At 37.0% G+C, this 15,255-nt stretch overlaps 1 protein-coding gene across 1 annotated transcript in view; it reads right to left on the bottom strand.

Moving 5' to 3' along the window:
- Positions 1–15,255, bottom strand: part of DCC (DCC netrin 1 receptor) — a 1,009,790-nt gene that overhangs the window by 273,394 nt on the left and 721,141 nt on the right. The window contains exon 9 of the mRNA XM_054583674.1: positions 13,356–13,510. Coding sequence (XP_054439649.1) covers positions 13,356–13,510 — 155 coding nt within the window. The remainder of the gene's footprint in view (positions 1–13,355; positions 13,511–15,255) is intronic.

Genomic DNA, 15,255 nt, shown 5'->3' with positions numbered 1-15,255 from the left:
CCATATTTAAAGTGCTCAATAGAGGCCCTGACTGGGTAGCTCAGTTGGTTAAAGCATTGTCCCAATATACCAAGGATATGGGTTCAATCCCAAGTCAGGGCACATACAAGAATCAAATGCTCTATAGCCACTTATGGCCAGTGGCTACCATACCAACATTACAGATGTAGGCAATGCTACTAGAATAATTTGAGAACTCTTCAATTAGCATAGAGGAAAGTTCAATATTTCCAAAGTGAGTGGCAAAACTAGTGTAAGAACATTAAATTATAAAGAGTATATAGAACAAATAGCATTCAAAATGATAAAATTAGCAAGCTGTTGGCATAACAATATAGATCAGTGATATATTAAATCTATTATTACATCATTATTAGTAGTTACATATTATACTAAATGAGAAAATATACTACCAGAAGAAGCATCATGTTTTCTCTGGGAGTCCTAAGCATTTCTGAGAGGAGCGTAGTCTGAACAAGAAGCCCATTAGCCCTCTCCGCTCCCCGAAAAATGGAAGTAATAAATAGTATTTTTTATTTCACTTCAAAGTAGTGGGAGAAGACTTTGAATCAAGACAGTGGACTGAGGGTTAAGATCAAGTGATTTATAATAATGAGTTCAAATTATGGGCCTAGCATGTTCCTCAGCAAAACAGTTAGTATAACTTGCTTGACTGGCTTGAAATCAATAATATTAAGATTTTTAAAGCCTTACCTTGTCATGGCTATGTTTTCTAAACTAATAAGAATTTTAACTTATTAAACAATTGTTAAAATGCAGTTAACTTTCAATTAATTATTTTTCCATTTCCCTGAAATAATCAAGGGTAACCTTAGTTTGAACATATGTACACACACACACACACACACACACACACGCACACTCACACTTCAGCACTGTGATAGAGATGTTATATTAAGTTTGAATCCCAGCTCTGACACTATTAGTCTTGTCCCATTTAATTGTGTCACAGCTAAGGTAGGAGTTGGGTTGAGCCATATTTCTTGCTCACAGAATATTTGACAGGTATAGGGGATTGCTCTGGGCTGAAGTTGAAAGATTTTGAGGTGATGTCATGTAATTACTGCTTCAGGTTGTAGCTGTTAAAATCAAAGTCAAGATCTTGCCATCAATGTCTGTGGGGGAAGTGATTATGGGCTTTTTATCAACTGAAGGTCATATGGTAAAAATCAGAGCATGTGGTCAGTGTCAGTTACAGCTCTCACTGGCAGCTTCTGCAGACTCTGTTACACAGGTGATTCCTCCACTTGTTAGTTCCCTTAGGGTCACCTGAGCAGTTTGCAGTCCTTAACATTCGGAAAGCACTATGTTCTACAGTCCACAAGCCAGCATTAGAATTTCAAAGAAAGGAAGAAGGTAGAAGCATATCAAATATGATTTTAAGGACATTAGAGCTGTTTCATAATGTCTCCCTGTTTGAGCAACAGTGACTAAAATTATTTTAAAACCAAAATGATAACTTTTTAACTAAAAGTAAATAAATATTTAGTTATTTATTATTATTTTTAAACTTCATAGTTTGCTCAGTGCTCAACCTGATTACCTGTCATCTTACTTTAATATGTTTGATTTGTAGGGCAGTGTATGTACTGGTTTAAATAACCTCCTCCAAAGTTTATATGTACCCAGAAAGATCTTTGACTTTAATTAAGATAAAATGAAGTCATACTGGATTAGGATTAAACCCAGTATGATAGGTGCCCTTATTAAAACAGTGGAAGAAACACATAACCCTGAATTAGGAACCTAGACGTAGGCCTGGGGTATCCACCAGTGTACTAACCTGTCCTCTGAACTCCAAGTTTATTCATTTTAAAATTTAGTGATTTGAATCAACAATCATGAAAGAACTTCACAGATTCAACATTATTTTTCAGATAACATTATGGCTTCGGTGTGTCCTGACTTAATGGCAGGTATAAGACCCCAAGATAGAGAAAAGGGTAAAGAAAAGGGATGGTACAAGTTCAAAGGCAAACTCCTCAATTCTGTGGCCTTTTCTTAGGCCTGAATGAAGCTTCTGCCAGTAAAATTCTGATGTATTTCAGAGCAATAATGTGATTCACACTCTGGATCATCTCTGCATAGACACTCCATTAGAATTCAACCTCCTGTTTAATGAACAAAGGCAAAGCACGTACCGGAAAACAAGCTGGTTCTGAGCTAAAATTTATTCTGGCACTAATTTGCCCATTTTAAAAGGGTTCATTGGAAAATCATGGCAGCTGGAAGCCCAGGCTGCAGATTTGAGGACCCCTTTAATCAGTCCCCTTTCTAGAATCAGCCATGTTGAATTACACTTCCCTGCCCTGCCTAGAGGCTTTCTAAGAACTTCTCTGTGATTAATACATTTGTGAGTGCCTTCAGTGCATGGCACTGTGTATATCCCAGCAGTGCATGCATTAGGGGCATGCAGGGCACAGATGTTTTACAGTTTACAACATAGAGAACTCAACCATTTTTTCCAACAACAGCTTTGATGCTATCAGAAGCTAAACACAGCACTGCATTGGCCGTTGGCCTAACAGTATGTGGCATTTGCTTTTATTTTTATATTTAAAATACTGGGCTCCTTATGTAAGTAAGTTCACGTCTAACTAACTAAATAAAACTTGAATCCATTTAACAGTCAAACCTAACATGTCAAAAAAAGAAAGAATTCCTGATTTGTCCCCCATTGCACTCCCCCCTCACGATACACCCTAAAAAAGCAGCTCCCTAATCAGTTTCTGACTACAAAAATGGTCCCACAATTCACCTTGTTTCTGAGGCCTAAAACCAAAGAGTAAATGTGACTCCAGTCTTTTTTCCCATATCCCACATCCACCAGCAAGTCTTGTCCCCATCTCCCAAAGGTATCCTGAATTCTACTGGTTCTGAACACGTCCACAATTTTACCAACACTTGAGCTACTAAGAACTCTGACTAAAGCACATTAGCTTTCCCTGTAGTGTCCTTGCTTCACCTTTGAAAATGAAAATTGGACTATGTCACCTCCTCCTGTGTAAATGCCTCCACAATGAAAATTGCATCAATGTTCCTTAGTGTGGATTCAAGGTTTTTCACAGCTGGGCCCTGCTGCCTGGTAACTCATGTTTCCACTCTTGCTCCTCCTTGATCTCCTGAAGCACAAGGGTCTTTCTCTTCCTCTTTCCTTCCAGGGTCTTAATATGTTCTTTTTACTGGGCCTGAAATGTCTCCGCCCAAGGTCCGCGCAAGGGATGTTGACATCCACCCAAAATCCATTTAGAGGTCCCCTGAGATGCCCCTTCTTCCTGAAGACTTCCCCCTGTACAATCAATCATCTCTTTCATCCTCATTCTACGTCCCCTTGAGCTGCTTTGTTCTTCTGCATGCTTTAGTGTTATTTATTGTGCCTATCTCTAAAATATAAATTCCATGAGGATAAGTACTTTGCCTTTTTTACTGCTAAATCCTCAGTGCTGAGAAATACAGGGTAGCCCATTGGGGACACACAAATAATAGTGGTTGAATGAATGATTGACAAGATAAGGTTCAAAATTTGGAAAGTGAAAAATGAACTTATGCAGACTAACAGGTTGATCCAGGTAGTAAATTAGCCAAAGTAGGCTTTCCACTCTTAGAAATCTTAAATAAAATCTTAAAGGAGAAACAGAAGAGTCTTCTGAAATAGCCTAAAGAAGGGGAGAGTTTCAAACATATGAAAAGCAGAGATAGAAATGAACAAATTGCATGTAGTATTACGGAACATCATTACATGAGGAATACTTAGAATCCGGCATTGGAGGAATGCATATTTATAAGAGTTAGCATTTGTTTGAGGGCTGGTAATGTTCCAGAGAGCAGGCTAAGTTATTTTATACTAATTACCTCATTTAATCCAGTCGAGGGTATACTGTTATGTCCCATTTTACAGATTTTCTCTTAAGCTTTACAACATCCCTGTAACATATTTTCATTTTATATGAAGACACCCGTGATTTAGCAAAGCTAGCCAGTAAGTGGAAAAGGAATAATTCAAGTCCGTCTGACTTCGAATCATTGCTGTTAATCCTCTTTCACTTCTCTTCCATTTAGAAAATCTGGAAAACCACTTATAGGTTTAAATAAGGTGGCAATGGACAGGTCATTTGCACTGACCATGTTACCATGTTCTCTGAGTTCCACCGTTTGACTTTCAGTTGATAAAAACCCCACTACCTTTCATTATCATTTCCTCTCAGACATGGATGGCAACCTCTTGACTGATTTTAACAGCTATGATCTGAAGCAGTAGATGTGTTTTATCAACTTAAAGTCTTTCCATTTCAACCCATGGCAATTCCCTGTACCTGTCAAGTATTCTGTGATCAGAAATTCTGGCCCAATTCAACACCTATATTAGATGTAATCTTGGGCTTCCCCAGGTGCATAAGATTGTTCTGCGTCAAAAAAAAAGTTGTTTTTTTTTAAATTAAATATTTTATTGTTGTTTTATTGCAGTTGTCCCAATTTTTTCTCCTTCGCTCTTATCCACCCAGTCCACCTCCCCGCACAGTTAATCCCCTCCCTGTTACCCATGTCGATGAGTCATTCATACATGTTTCTTGACTAGTCTCTTCCCCGTCTTTTCACCCTTATTTCCCAACTCCTTCCCCAATGGTCACTGTCAGTCTGTTCCTTGTTTCCATGTCTCTGGTCCTGTTTTGCTCATTTGTTTATTTTGTTCATTAGGTTCCTCTGAGAGGTGAGATCATACAGTGTTTGTCTTTTACCGCTTGGCTTGTTTCACTTAGCACAGTAGTCTCCAGTTCCATTCATGCTGTTGGGACCTGAACAGACACTCTTCCAAGGAGACATGCATATAGACATATGAAAGGATGCTCAACATCACTAGCTATCAGACAGATGCAAATTGAAACCATAATGAGATACCACCTCACACCAGTCAAAAGGGCCATTATTAATAAATGGGTAAACAAGTGCTGGCAAAGATGCGGAGAAAAGGGAACCCCAGTGCACTGTTGGTGGGAATGCAGACTGGTGCAGCCACGGTGGAAAACAGTATGGAATTTCCTCAAAAATCTAAAAATGGAACTGCCTTTTGACCCAGCTATTCCACTGCTGGGATTATACCCTAAGAATCCTGAATCACCAATTCAAAAGAACCTATGCACCTTGATGTTTATAACAGCATTATTTACAATAGCCAAGTGCTGGAAACAGACTAAGTGCCCATCAGAAAAAGTGTTTTCATAGAACAGGGAACACTGTGCATTTTTCTCCCCTAGATATATTCTTACAAAATAGAAATAAAACTTTTATTAAACAAGATAAAAATGAAGGAACACTGGAGTTAGAGAATAATAATTAGAGTCACATTATTGGTTTTTTGTGCAGCACATGAGATTTACTATATGTTGCAGCAGGCAGAATATAACTTGCAGTTAAAAGAATTGATAAAATAATGAAATGAGTTTCACTTAATTTTGTTTGAGTATTACATCAGGTTGGTCAACTATAAATTTCTTGATGTGATACTTTTTAAAACATACAATCATACTTCATACTAAAACACAAATGCAGTAAATTACAGATAATCTTGTAGTCCTAACTTTAGGTTAAAATAAAGAGGAAATAAATTTGATCCCACAGTATAATTCAGAACAATTTATCTTCCAGGTATATTTTCATCAAATATTTCATTCCTAATTTCTTTGACATTATCCTGCCCATCTTATTATACTTTCTATGCCCAGCAACTGACTGAAGACTTGACACATAGTAGGTACTCAATAATTGCATATGGATTGCATAGGTAAAAAAGAGCTCTCAAGATGAGAGAATGTATAAATACATATGTGTTAAAATGCCCTATTTCCTTCCTGTCTTTATGCATTAGTCATGTTCACCGCCTTCTTATAAAATCAGATATACCTGAAAGAGCCCCATAGAAAAGCCAGCTCAGCTGTTTTATTTCTGGAGTACAGTTTTACTCAGCGGCTCTAGAAGGAGGACAATATCTTTAAAGATGCTCCAGCTATCTTTTGCTCTAGCTCAGTGTAGTAAGCAACCTACTTTCACTTTTTAAAAAATTTGATACATAACCAAACTAGGCATTAAACTCAGTCCAAAACTGCTTAGGGTATCTCTTTAACCTGGATAGGTAGCCATACTTCTCCAAAACTTCAATTATTATACTTTCAAGTCTTCTTTCTTAGTACTACCTAATATCAGTGAGAAGTAATTTGCTTTTTATCCTTTCTTTTAAAATAGTTTTCATGGACAACAGTGTAGTGATGGTGTAGTGAAGTGTAGTAATGGAAAAATATAATAAAACTTAAATTAAAAAAATTAGTGACTGATTTTAAATAAATGTGAATATAGTTATTAGAAAATATAAAATATTTTTATTAAATTTACTGGGGTGACATTGGTTAAAGAAGTTACACAGGTTTCAAGCATATTAGCTTTTGTTTTATATACTTCTCACCAAGCATATAGCTTCTCTGGATGTTTGATTATACCACTGGAAGAAGACTGAATTATGCTTTGTGCTTGAAACAAGAGAATAACAGCACAGCAGTAGAACCTTTTCAGGGAAAAATTGAACTTCTGCTATATTACTATTTAACCGAAGCAACACACAATTTTTGTCCTTTATCTTTAATTGTGTTTTGAAAGTTACTTTTTTTAACTTGAGAAATATTTAAGGAACTTGAAGTAACTAACCAGAGAATATGATCAGATCTAGATTCTCTTGTCTTTTAAAAATAAATATTTTATATTATTTCAATGACTAAAAAACTTTTTAGCATTCTCAGAGACTAATCTGTTAAATATCTTTTTTAGTGAGTTCCATTTAAAGTAGTTTCCACTAGATTCTTCACTAGAATTCTGATTAGAGAGTCAGAACAATGTTGGAATTGCTTTGTACCCTTATTTACTATCATAGTGGCTAGATCAGTTCTGTTCAATCAAATTCTCTACAATAATGGAAATGTTCTCTGTGTGGTCCAATACAGTAGCCAGTACTCATGTATGACTTGTGAAATCTGGCAAATAAGACTAAAGAATTAAAATTTTAGTTTTTTATATATATAAACTTAAGTGCTATTTAATAGTTGAAATATATCTAATATGCTTGAAAAACTAAATTTTAAATTTAATTTTACTTCAGCACACAACTTCAAGTAGACATATGTGACTTGTTGATATACTAAAAAATGAGACAGGCCCATAACTTAGCATAAAATAATTACTTTTGAATGAATGGTTGAATGAATGAAGCATAGAGGGACTCAGATTTGTTTGGAACTCTCCTAGAAGTGATTAAACAACCCATTCTTCCAAGCCTGCCTCTGATTGCTCCACTAGCATGGGCCATTGTAAAAGACATAATACCTCATCTAATTGACCATTAAATCTAAGGAGATTCTTTAAGCTTTCTGTCACTGAGGAAGCTGAACTATTAGCTTTTAATTTCTCTCTGTATTTTCTTCATTCATTTGTTCAAGAATAATTAGTTTTTGCTAAGTCTAGACCTGCACTGCTCCTCACATCTTATTTTTGTAATATCAGAAAACATGTTTTGCAATGAGAGACTTTTAATATTGCATCTGCATTGTATGCTACCAAAAAAAGGTGCAATGTAAGTGCTCATCTTTATTGATTTCTACTATTAATCTAAAGCCAGGTACCAAACAACTGGACCATTCCTGATGGGTTCATGGTCATCCTTGCCACAACAGTCACCCCAAATATTCATTCAAATCACTATGCAGTGCAATTAATGACTGGAAATCAGCTCAAGTGCTAAAATAAATGAGCTGGACAGAACTGTAAGTTACTTGGTTTGCTTAATTTTTAGAATCATAATGAAATAAATACAGATATTTAATATCTCTGCCACATATTCAGTACAAATTGGATTCTACCAGCATCTTTTAACCAACTGGCTATTCATAAAATAGAAATGTTGTGACACCTTTTATAGGATAGAGTGTTCTCTGATTACAAGATTTCAAAATTTAGTTAGGGATGCAAAGATATATATTAAGTAAAATAAATTAGAAGAAAACCCAGTCTATAATAGCTTAATAAATTATAAGGAAAAGATAATTAGGGGGAAAGTTATTTATATTGAGATATATTTTATTTATAGATCTCTATATAGATGAAATAGTCTGTTTAGAAAAAGTCCAGCCATTGTTAATATAATGAGAATGGTTTGTACAACATCAGTGTAACCTGGCAGCCAAGGAGGTAGACTGGAATACCCATGTGTGAACAATGATGACTTCACTGTACTAGTCAGTGGGGGTGGTAGACACTGCTGAGTGAGCATGTGTACTGTGTGGCCCTCACATTCAAAATGACTGAGCAAAGAGAGTAATGAATCTGTATCAAATTTTGCATCAAGTTTGAACATTCCTCCAAGGAAATTATTTGGATGATTCAGAAGGCCACAGCTATGACCAGCTGGTGATTGGCAGCTTCATAGGACAGCACACCTGCTCATGCATCACGTCTCATTCAGAGCTTTTTGGCAAAACATCAAATTACTTAGGTGACTCAGCCCCCTACAGCCCAGATTTGGTGTCCTGTGACTTCTGGCTTTTCCCAAAGCTAAAATCACCTTTGAAAGTGAAGAGATTTCAGACTGTCAGTGAGATTCAGGAAAATATGATGGAGCAGCTGATGGCAATTGGTAGAACTGTGAGAAGTCCCAAGGTGCCTACTCTGAAGGAGACTGAGGAGTCATTTTGCTATTGTACAATGTTTCTTGTATATTGAATTTTCTTCAATAAATGTCTCTTTTTCATATTTTATGGCTGAATACCTTCTGGACAGAGCATATGTGTGTGTATGTGTATATATGTATATTTTATTAATAGAGTAATCAAGCCAGTTCTAAACTGTCAAGAAGGTATTATATTAGCCTAATTACTTTGGTGATTGCCCTACAGAGCCACCACTTTGTTTGCAAGTGCAGGGCAGTTGGAATTATGCTCCTATGTGACCCCATTAAGGGCAGGGAACTTCTACTGAGTGCCTACAAGACACCAGGTAAGACTCAGGGGCTTCCCATTTCATCACATTTCATCCTCACATCCTGTGAGGAGGGAGAATAAATAATATCTCCAATTTATAATTGAGAAAACCGAGATCTCCAGGATCAAGAAACTTGCTCTAAGATGCAGGTAGTAATTTTTTGAGATAACATTCAGAGACATTTTAGCTCTCTCCATACCATCAAGTAAAGCACTGTTAGAATTAAAAGGAAAAAAATCCAAGACATCCAAGACACGACGAAAAAAGTAAACACGTCTATTCCTCTGGCTAATATATTCTAAAGCCATCCAACTTAGGGGTTGCTTTCACTCATCTTTTCAGTGTGAGGAATATAATGGACTAAGAATATTACTTATGACTGAAATATAAAAGTGTTTTGTGGATAACTGGGTTGTGGTCTAGCAAATAGGCTTCCCATTCTAACTCAAGCCTCCAGCCAGTATGTGGTCCATCTTTATATCATTCACGATTAAACTGCCGTAATAGCATCTTAAAGGGCCCCTAATAATAATTCAAAAATTCTCCACATGTGGTACGAAGAGATTAGACAAGTCTTAAGCAGGCAGAGACTTAAATCCTGCTGACAATACAGTGGAGAAATTATACTCCATAAAGGCAGGGGAAAGAGCAAGGGTTTAGCAAAAGGAAGATACAATCAGGGAACACAAACCTTTCTATAAATCAAGCTGTTCTATTCTGGGTGATTATTTCATAAACTGGATCTGGGGCTGTTGATCTCTTTAAATGATTATTACAAAATGTATGCACTTTTGGAAAGAGTTGCTGGCTGATTTATATTTCAGACATATTTTCTATCAGTGTTTATTCCTTGAGAATATGGCTTTCATAATAGAGTTGATATTTTCAAATAATATGGAAAACTTGAATTCAATTTGTATAAAGCTATGCAATTTTAGTGTACAATTACTACATCATATTTGGAAAAACAGTGATAAAAGGAGCCACCAAATGCATATCCAGATGAGAGTCATTTTCAATAGATAAGATCATTTTGTCAGGGAGAGAAATAATGACGGAAATGTGCCCCCCTTGCCACTAAATTCTGATATTCTAGCCAAATAACAAAATCAGCCTTTGCACTCCCTCTAAAAATGCAAAGAGATGAGCTTATAAGAAGTTTGAGAAAGTTCTAGAGGGGGAGAGGGACAGGTCTGGTAAGGAGGAGGGAGAGAGAGGAAGAGAAAAGGAGAAGGGGGAGGGGAGGGGCCGACAGGAAATAAACGCTGGATCTCTAGAATGTTCTGTTTCCCTCAGCAATTTGTGCATTACTGAGCAGGCTTGGAGAAGATGAAGTATTCCTTATGCTAAATATATTTTTAAATCACCAAAATGGCATTTTGTGTTAACAATAGAAGATAAAATACACATGCAGTGCCCATTAGTCATGATAACATTATTTATTTATCTTAATGTATGTAATAAGACAGCAAGTGAACTACACAGTACTCTTAATCGAAATGAATCGGAGGAGTTGGCTAACTGTTTTGAACATGTAAGGGATATTCTGAACACACTGTTTAGGCTGAATTGTTCTTATCTACCTATTTCCTCAGTAAGAGAAGAATTTTCCGATGACAGTTGTCAGCGATGTAGAATCTGATCACTGTACAAATGAACAATGAATGGCCTGCAAAGGAAAGAATCCTTACTCCACACACAGTGGTACAAACAGAAGTGATTAAATGACACAGCACTGCTATAAAAGGCCGTAAATATGGGTCTCATTCTAAGGTCATTATCACTGCCCTTAATGAAAATAATTCAAGGCTCCTTCATGTTTCTAAAACAGAAGGATTTCCCATTTTCATTTTCTGTAGAAAAGATACCTTATGTGAAACAATGCCAACAAACCCCATATTTTACTAAGCCAGACATGTAGTTTCTATTTCATGTCTTATCATCATTGATGCTAATTTTGAGACCCGCACCCAGTGGGGTCCTCTGCACAGATTCCCATGGTACTTTCTGAATGAGCAGGGATGGCTGATATAAAAAGGACCGAGGAAGTTGTCTTTGCAATACAACACAGACTTGAAGAGGGGGACATGAATGATTCAGGCATTAAAAAGTAATTAGATACTGTGCCTCAGCCATCACAGGTAATGGGCCCACAGCTACTCTGTGATTCAGTTGGCAGACAACTTCTTACAAGCTTCCTTTAGTTGTCTTGTAACTGCTACATATTTAGAATAGTTGCTTCCCCAAGAAGCTTCTGATATCTGTTAAGTGCTGTTACATCCTTACATACGTATGCTTTTTTAGTGTGCCTCAGACAGCATGGAACAGTGTTAGGAACATCATAGATGTTCATTAAATGCACTTATAATGATTTATACCATGCTTTTCTTTTATAAACTGTGTGATACAAATGATCACTGATATTTTTAAAATCAATAACACTAAAAATGGCAGAAAATATGGTATCCTGAGCATTTTGTGTGTGTGTATACTAAAGAAGGCATTACAATTAGTCAGTGTCAAAATAAAAATACTTTCTTGCCCTTTGCCTTGGAAAGTTGGCATAGAATGAGCTAAAAAACAGTGGAAATTGATTTATTAGTTGTATACCTAGAAACACTGGTATTGATAAAACAAAAAATAATATTGCTCAATCTTAGAAAATAAGGCTGACGACCTAAGATTTTTATCAGAAGTGTGATCATGGCCAGTCAGCCCTGAAAACTACACTAAAACAATTCTAGGGATACCATTAGAATTAGGAAATGAAGAATTCAGATTGTCCATAGAAAATGGAGCTTTTGAAAATGAACATGCTTTTAAGTTCTTCTATTAGAAAAGTGAACAAGAGTTTTCCTTAGAGAATTTTTGCTGTGTTTTTAAACTGGTCAGTCTGTATATAACATGGCATATATGATTTTTGAAAATGTATATTCTGACCTAATTTGTTTTTATTCAATTTTATAAATTAAAAAGATCAACTATTTATAAAAGTTATTGATTTTATATATATATATATATGAGAGATCTATGAAGAGTAAATCGATCACTGATGACTTAAATAGTATGTTAACGTAGACACTGAAATGGAAATTGACATTACCTAGTGATTTAAATCTGAATAGCCACAAAACAAAACATTTTTTTCAGAACAGAAACCTGCAAGTGGGACCAGCTTCACAGGTACAGGACCAAAGAAGTTACATGAGGTCCCAAGCTCAGAAGGGTCATCCACAGAGCGTGGCTTAACATACTACTGTAGCTTCTGGGTCCTGCAATATTTAGCTGGTCCCGCCTGGGAAAGTGCATTTCCTAAAGACTGTCTGAAGCCTACACGTTCTTACACCTGTGAAGATGCTACCTGAGGTTTTATTTCTCTGAGGCAAATATTTCCGAGACTTGTACCACTAGCCCCTCCCTCTTACATTCCCCCTCCACAATTTATTATCCTGTCTTTGTACCCTTCACTATGTAGAAGAAAGAATGGCGATTTTGCCAAGCGTATGCCATGTGACCAGTGCACAGATGCTATATCTATCTGAGCACTCCTGCTTGCTCTTCAACATTTTAAAGAAGATTTTAAATAAAGTAAAGCTGGCAAACTGCTCATCAGTAATCAATCTTTTCAAATGACATTCAAAGTTTAGTAGAAAACAAAATTTTATAAAATTCAGAGTGTTTTTCAAAAGTACAGTCTGGGGGCTGTGTCTTTATAAAGGCAGAAATTGCTGAATTCTAACTTGGTCAAAGAACATTCAGCTACTTTATTCTGTGATCATGAAGATTAATGCAGCAACCTAAGTCAGAGGATAGTGCGATTGCCCAACAGAGATTATCTCTTTATATTCTTTGAGTCATGGTTCCCTTTTGGAGGCTTCTGAAAGGCACTTGGGGCATGTTTAAGTTCCTTAATAAGTCCCTGAATTTAGAAGTCCAATGTCATTGTTCTTTTACTTCTGATGTTATATTCTTGCAGACAAATTTGGAAAATCTGAAAAATCAATGGAGGAAGCTGAAACCCGATGCTGAGAATGAAGTACTGGCAGGTAGAGCAGGTCAATCACTTAGAAAGTAAACACATCTTCTATATGGATGGATCAGGCCTTTGTAGTTGTTAATTTGCCATTACAAAGACATGTCCTAAGTTGAGGGGGGGTGTTTTCTTAAAGAGTTACCTTATCTTTAAAATCTTCAAATTACATACATTGCTTCAAGAACCTCCCATCCATTTTCTTAAGAAATTTCTATGGACAGACCCAAGGGTGCTGCTGGCAAAAATAAACACTCTCTAAATGCGTCCTTTCCCCTTTCATACTCACACTCAGGCTGAGTGGCCACCTTGATGGGCTGTGAACTCTCCCCAGGCCCCCACTCGTTATAGGCCACGACGCGGAAGGTGTACATGGCTTCCGGCTTCAGGTTTCCCACAGTAAGCTGGAGGGACCCAGGCTGGGATGTATTCAATGCTCGTTCCCTGGGAAACCAAAGCAGGGAAAGATTATTCCAACATCAATACTTTCAGCCAAAATCTTAACTAACGTGCAAGAGTAGTGAGGTGGAACAAAGGTTGATTCCTCATTTAATGGTGTCTCTGGAGCATAATTCAAGATCTCTGAGACTCACTATGGGAAATAAACTGACTTCAGGGCCTACAGATTAAATGTTGCAGGGTTACTGGGGGGTTCCAGTTTGTGCCAGTTCCATGAAACTTACAAAGTCAAGTCTTTCCCCTTGACACTTTCAAATTTAGGATTCAAATCTCATGACAAAGGGCTATTAAAATGAGGAGAAACATCTGGAATGTAGACAGGAAGATGCATATCATAAACTTTGGCTAATGGCAGAAATCAAGGTTTCAATTTTTCTACAAATCCATCTTTGTGAGTATTGCCAACAAATGTACTTCTGTATTTCCTTTTCACTGTAGGAAAGGAAAAGGCAGATGCTGAGTGCTGATGTTTGTGGAGTGTGAGTTCCTCTGGTTACATTAACAGCAATTAGTAAAAGGAAGTAGACCCCCCCTCTGTACAGAAACAACACGTGTCCTTGCCTTGTTCCTCAAGCCCCATCTGCATGTGCCCAATGCATTTTCCAACTAAAAACTTCCTCAGTGGTTCCAAGCACATGAATCAGTCTGCTGACCATGGTGGGATTTAAATGCATATTAAGAGAAAATAAACACTATGGACATGGGCGCGGATGTATAAGAAATGAAAACTACCAAACTATTCTTTAAGGACACACATGATTTTAGAAATTTATACCCTCATCGGCCGCATATACTTGATTGAGTGGGTGAAGAAGGAAATCTGTTTAAGCTACTCAACTGTTCCTTAAAATTTATATTTCTAGATAGTGTCTCTGACATCTCAGTGGAATTATATGTAGGTTTTAATTTTGCCGTTTGGTTTTATTTGGTTTTGGGAGCTATTTAGAATGAAAACTGTACTTTCCTGTCAAGGAAAATTAGGCTTCCAAAGAGAGAAACGAAAAAGTTTTTAAGGGAAGGAAGGGTGACTCATGGGCGTGTATATGTCCCCTCTGATACCACTTTGACTTCCAAGGCAGAGACTGGGGGCCATTCTCCACCCACTTCTTCTTCATGTGCTGAAGTCTAGCTGAAGCCATATGACTACATCTAACCAATGAGTCTGTATGCGATATGTGCTGACTTTAAGCCTGGCCCAGAAAAACCACACATACTGGGTGGGCAAAACTTGGTTTACAATTGTTCGTATGGAAAGTGATACAATAATTAATAAATAATAAAATAAAGATAATCTCTGTGGCCCTGGCCAGGTTATCTCAGTTGGTTCGAGTATCATCCTGATACCCTAAGGTTGCAGGTTTGATCCTGGGTCAGGGCACATACAAGAATCAACCAATGAATGCATGGATGGGTGGGACAGCAGATCCCTGTTTCTCTCTCTCTTTCTCTCCTCTCCCCCAAATCAATAAATACAATTTTTAAAAAATATGAATAAACGCCATGCTTTGCATACTCATAACTATAAACCTACATTTTCCCTGCCCTTTATGGCTTCCTCCACATTCTCTTCCTCCAGCTGTGCCCTCAAGACAGGCAAACGTGGTAACCTGGGAGGCCATGTACTCATGACGGAGGAGTCAAAGTTTGTAAGAATTTGGGAGAAGAGCTGGAGGAAGAATTGTCTTCAATCACAAACATCCTTTTTCTACCTTATAGAATCAAATAGTTTT

This window comes from Pteronotus mesoamericanus, unplaced genomic scaffold (assembly GCF_021234165.1).
Source record: "Pteronotus mesoamericanus isolate MK-2021 breed Mesoamerican mustached bat unplaced genomic scaffold, CSHL_Meso_final contig_74, whole genome shotgun sequence".
NCBI lineage: Eukaryota > Metazoa > Chordata > Mammalia > Chiroptera > Mormoopidae > Pteronotus > Pteronotus mesoamericanus.
The sequence above is the reverse complement of the archived record's forward strand: the minus strand, read 5'-3'. Positions and strand labels throughout refer to the sequence as shown.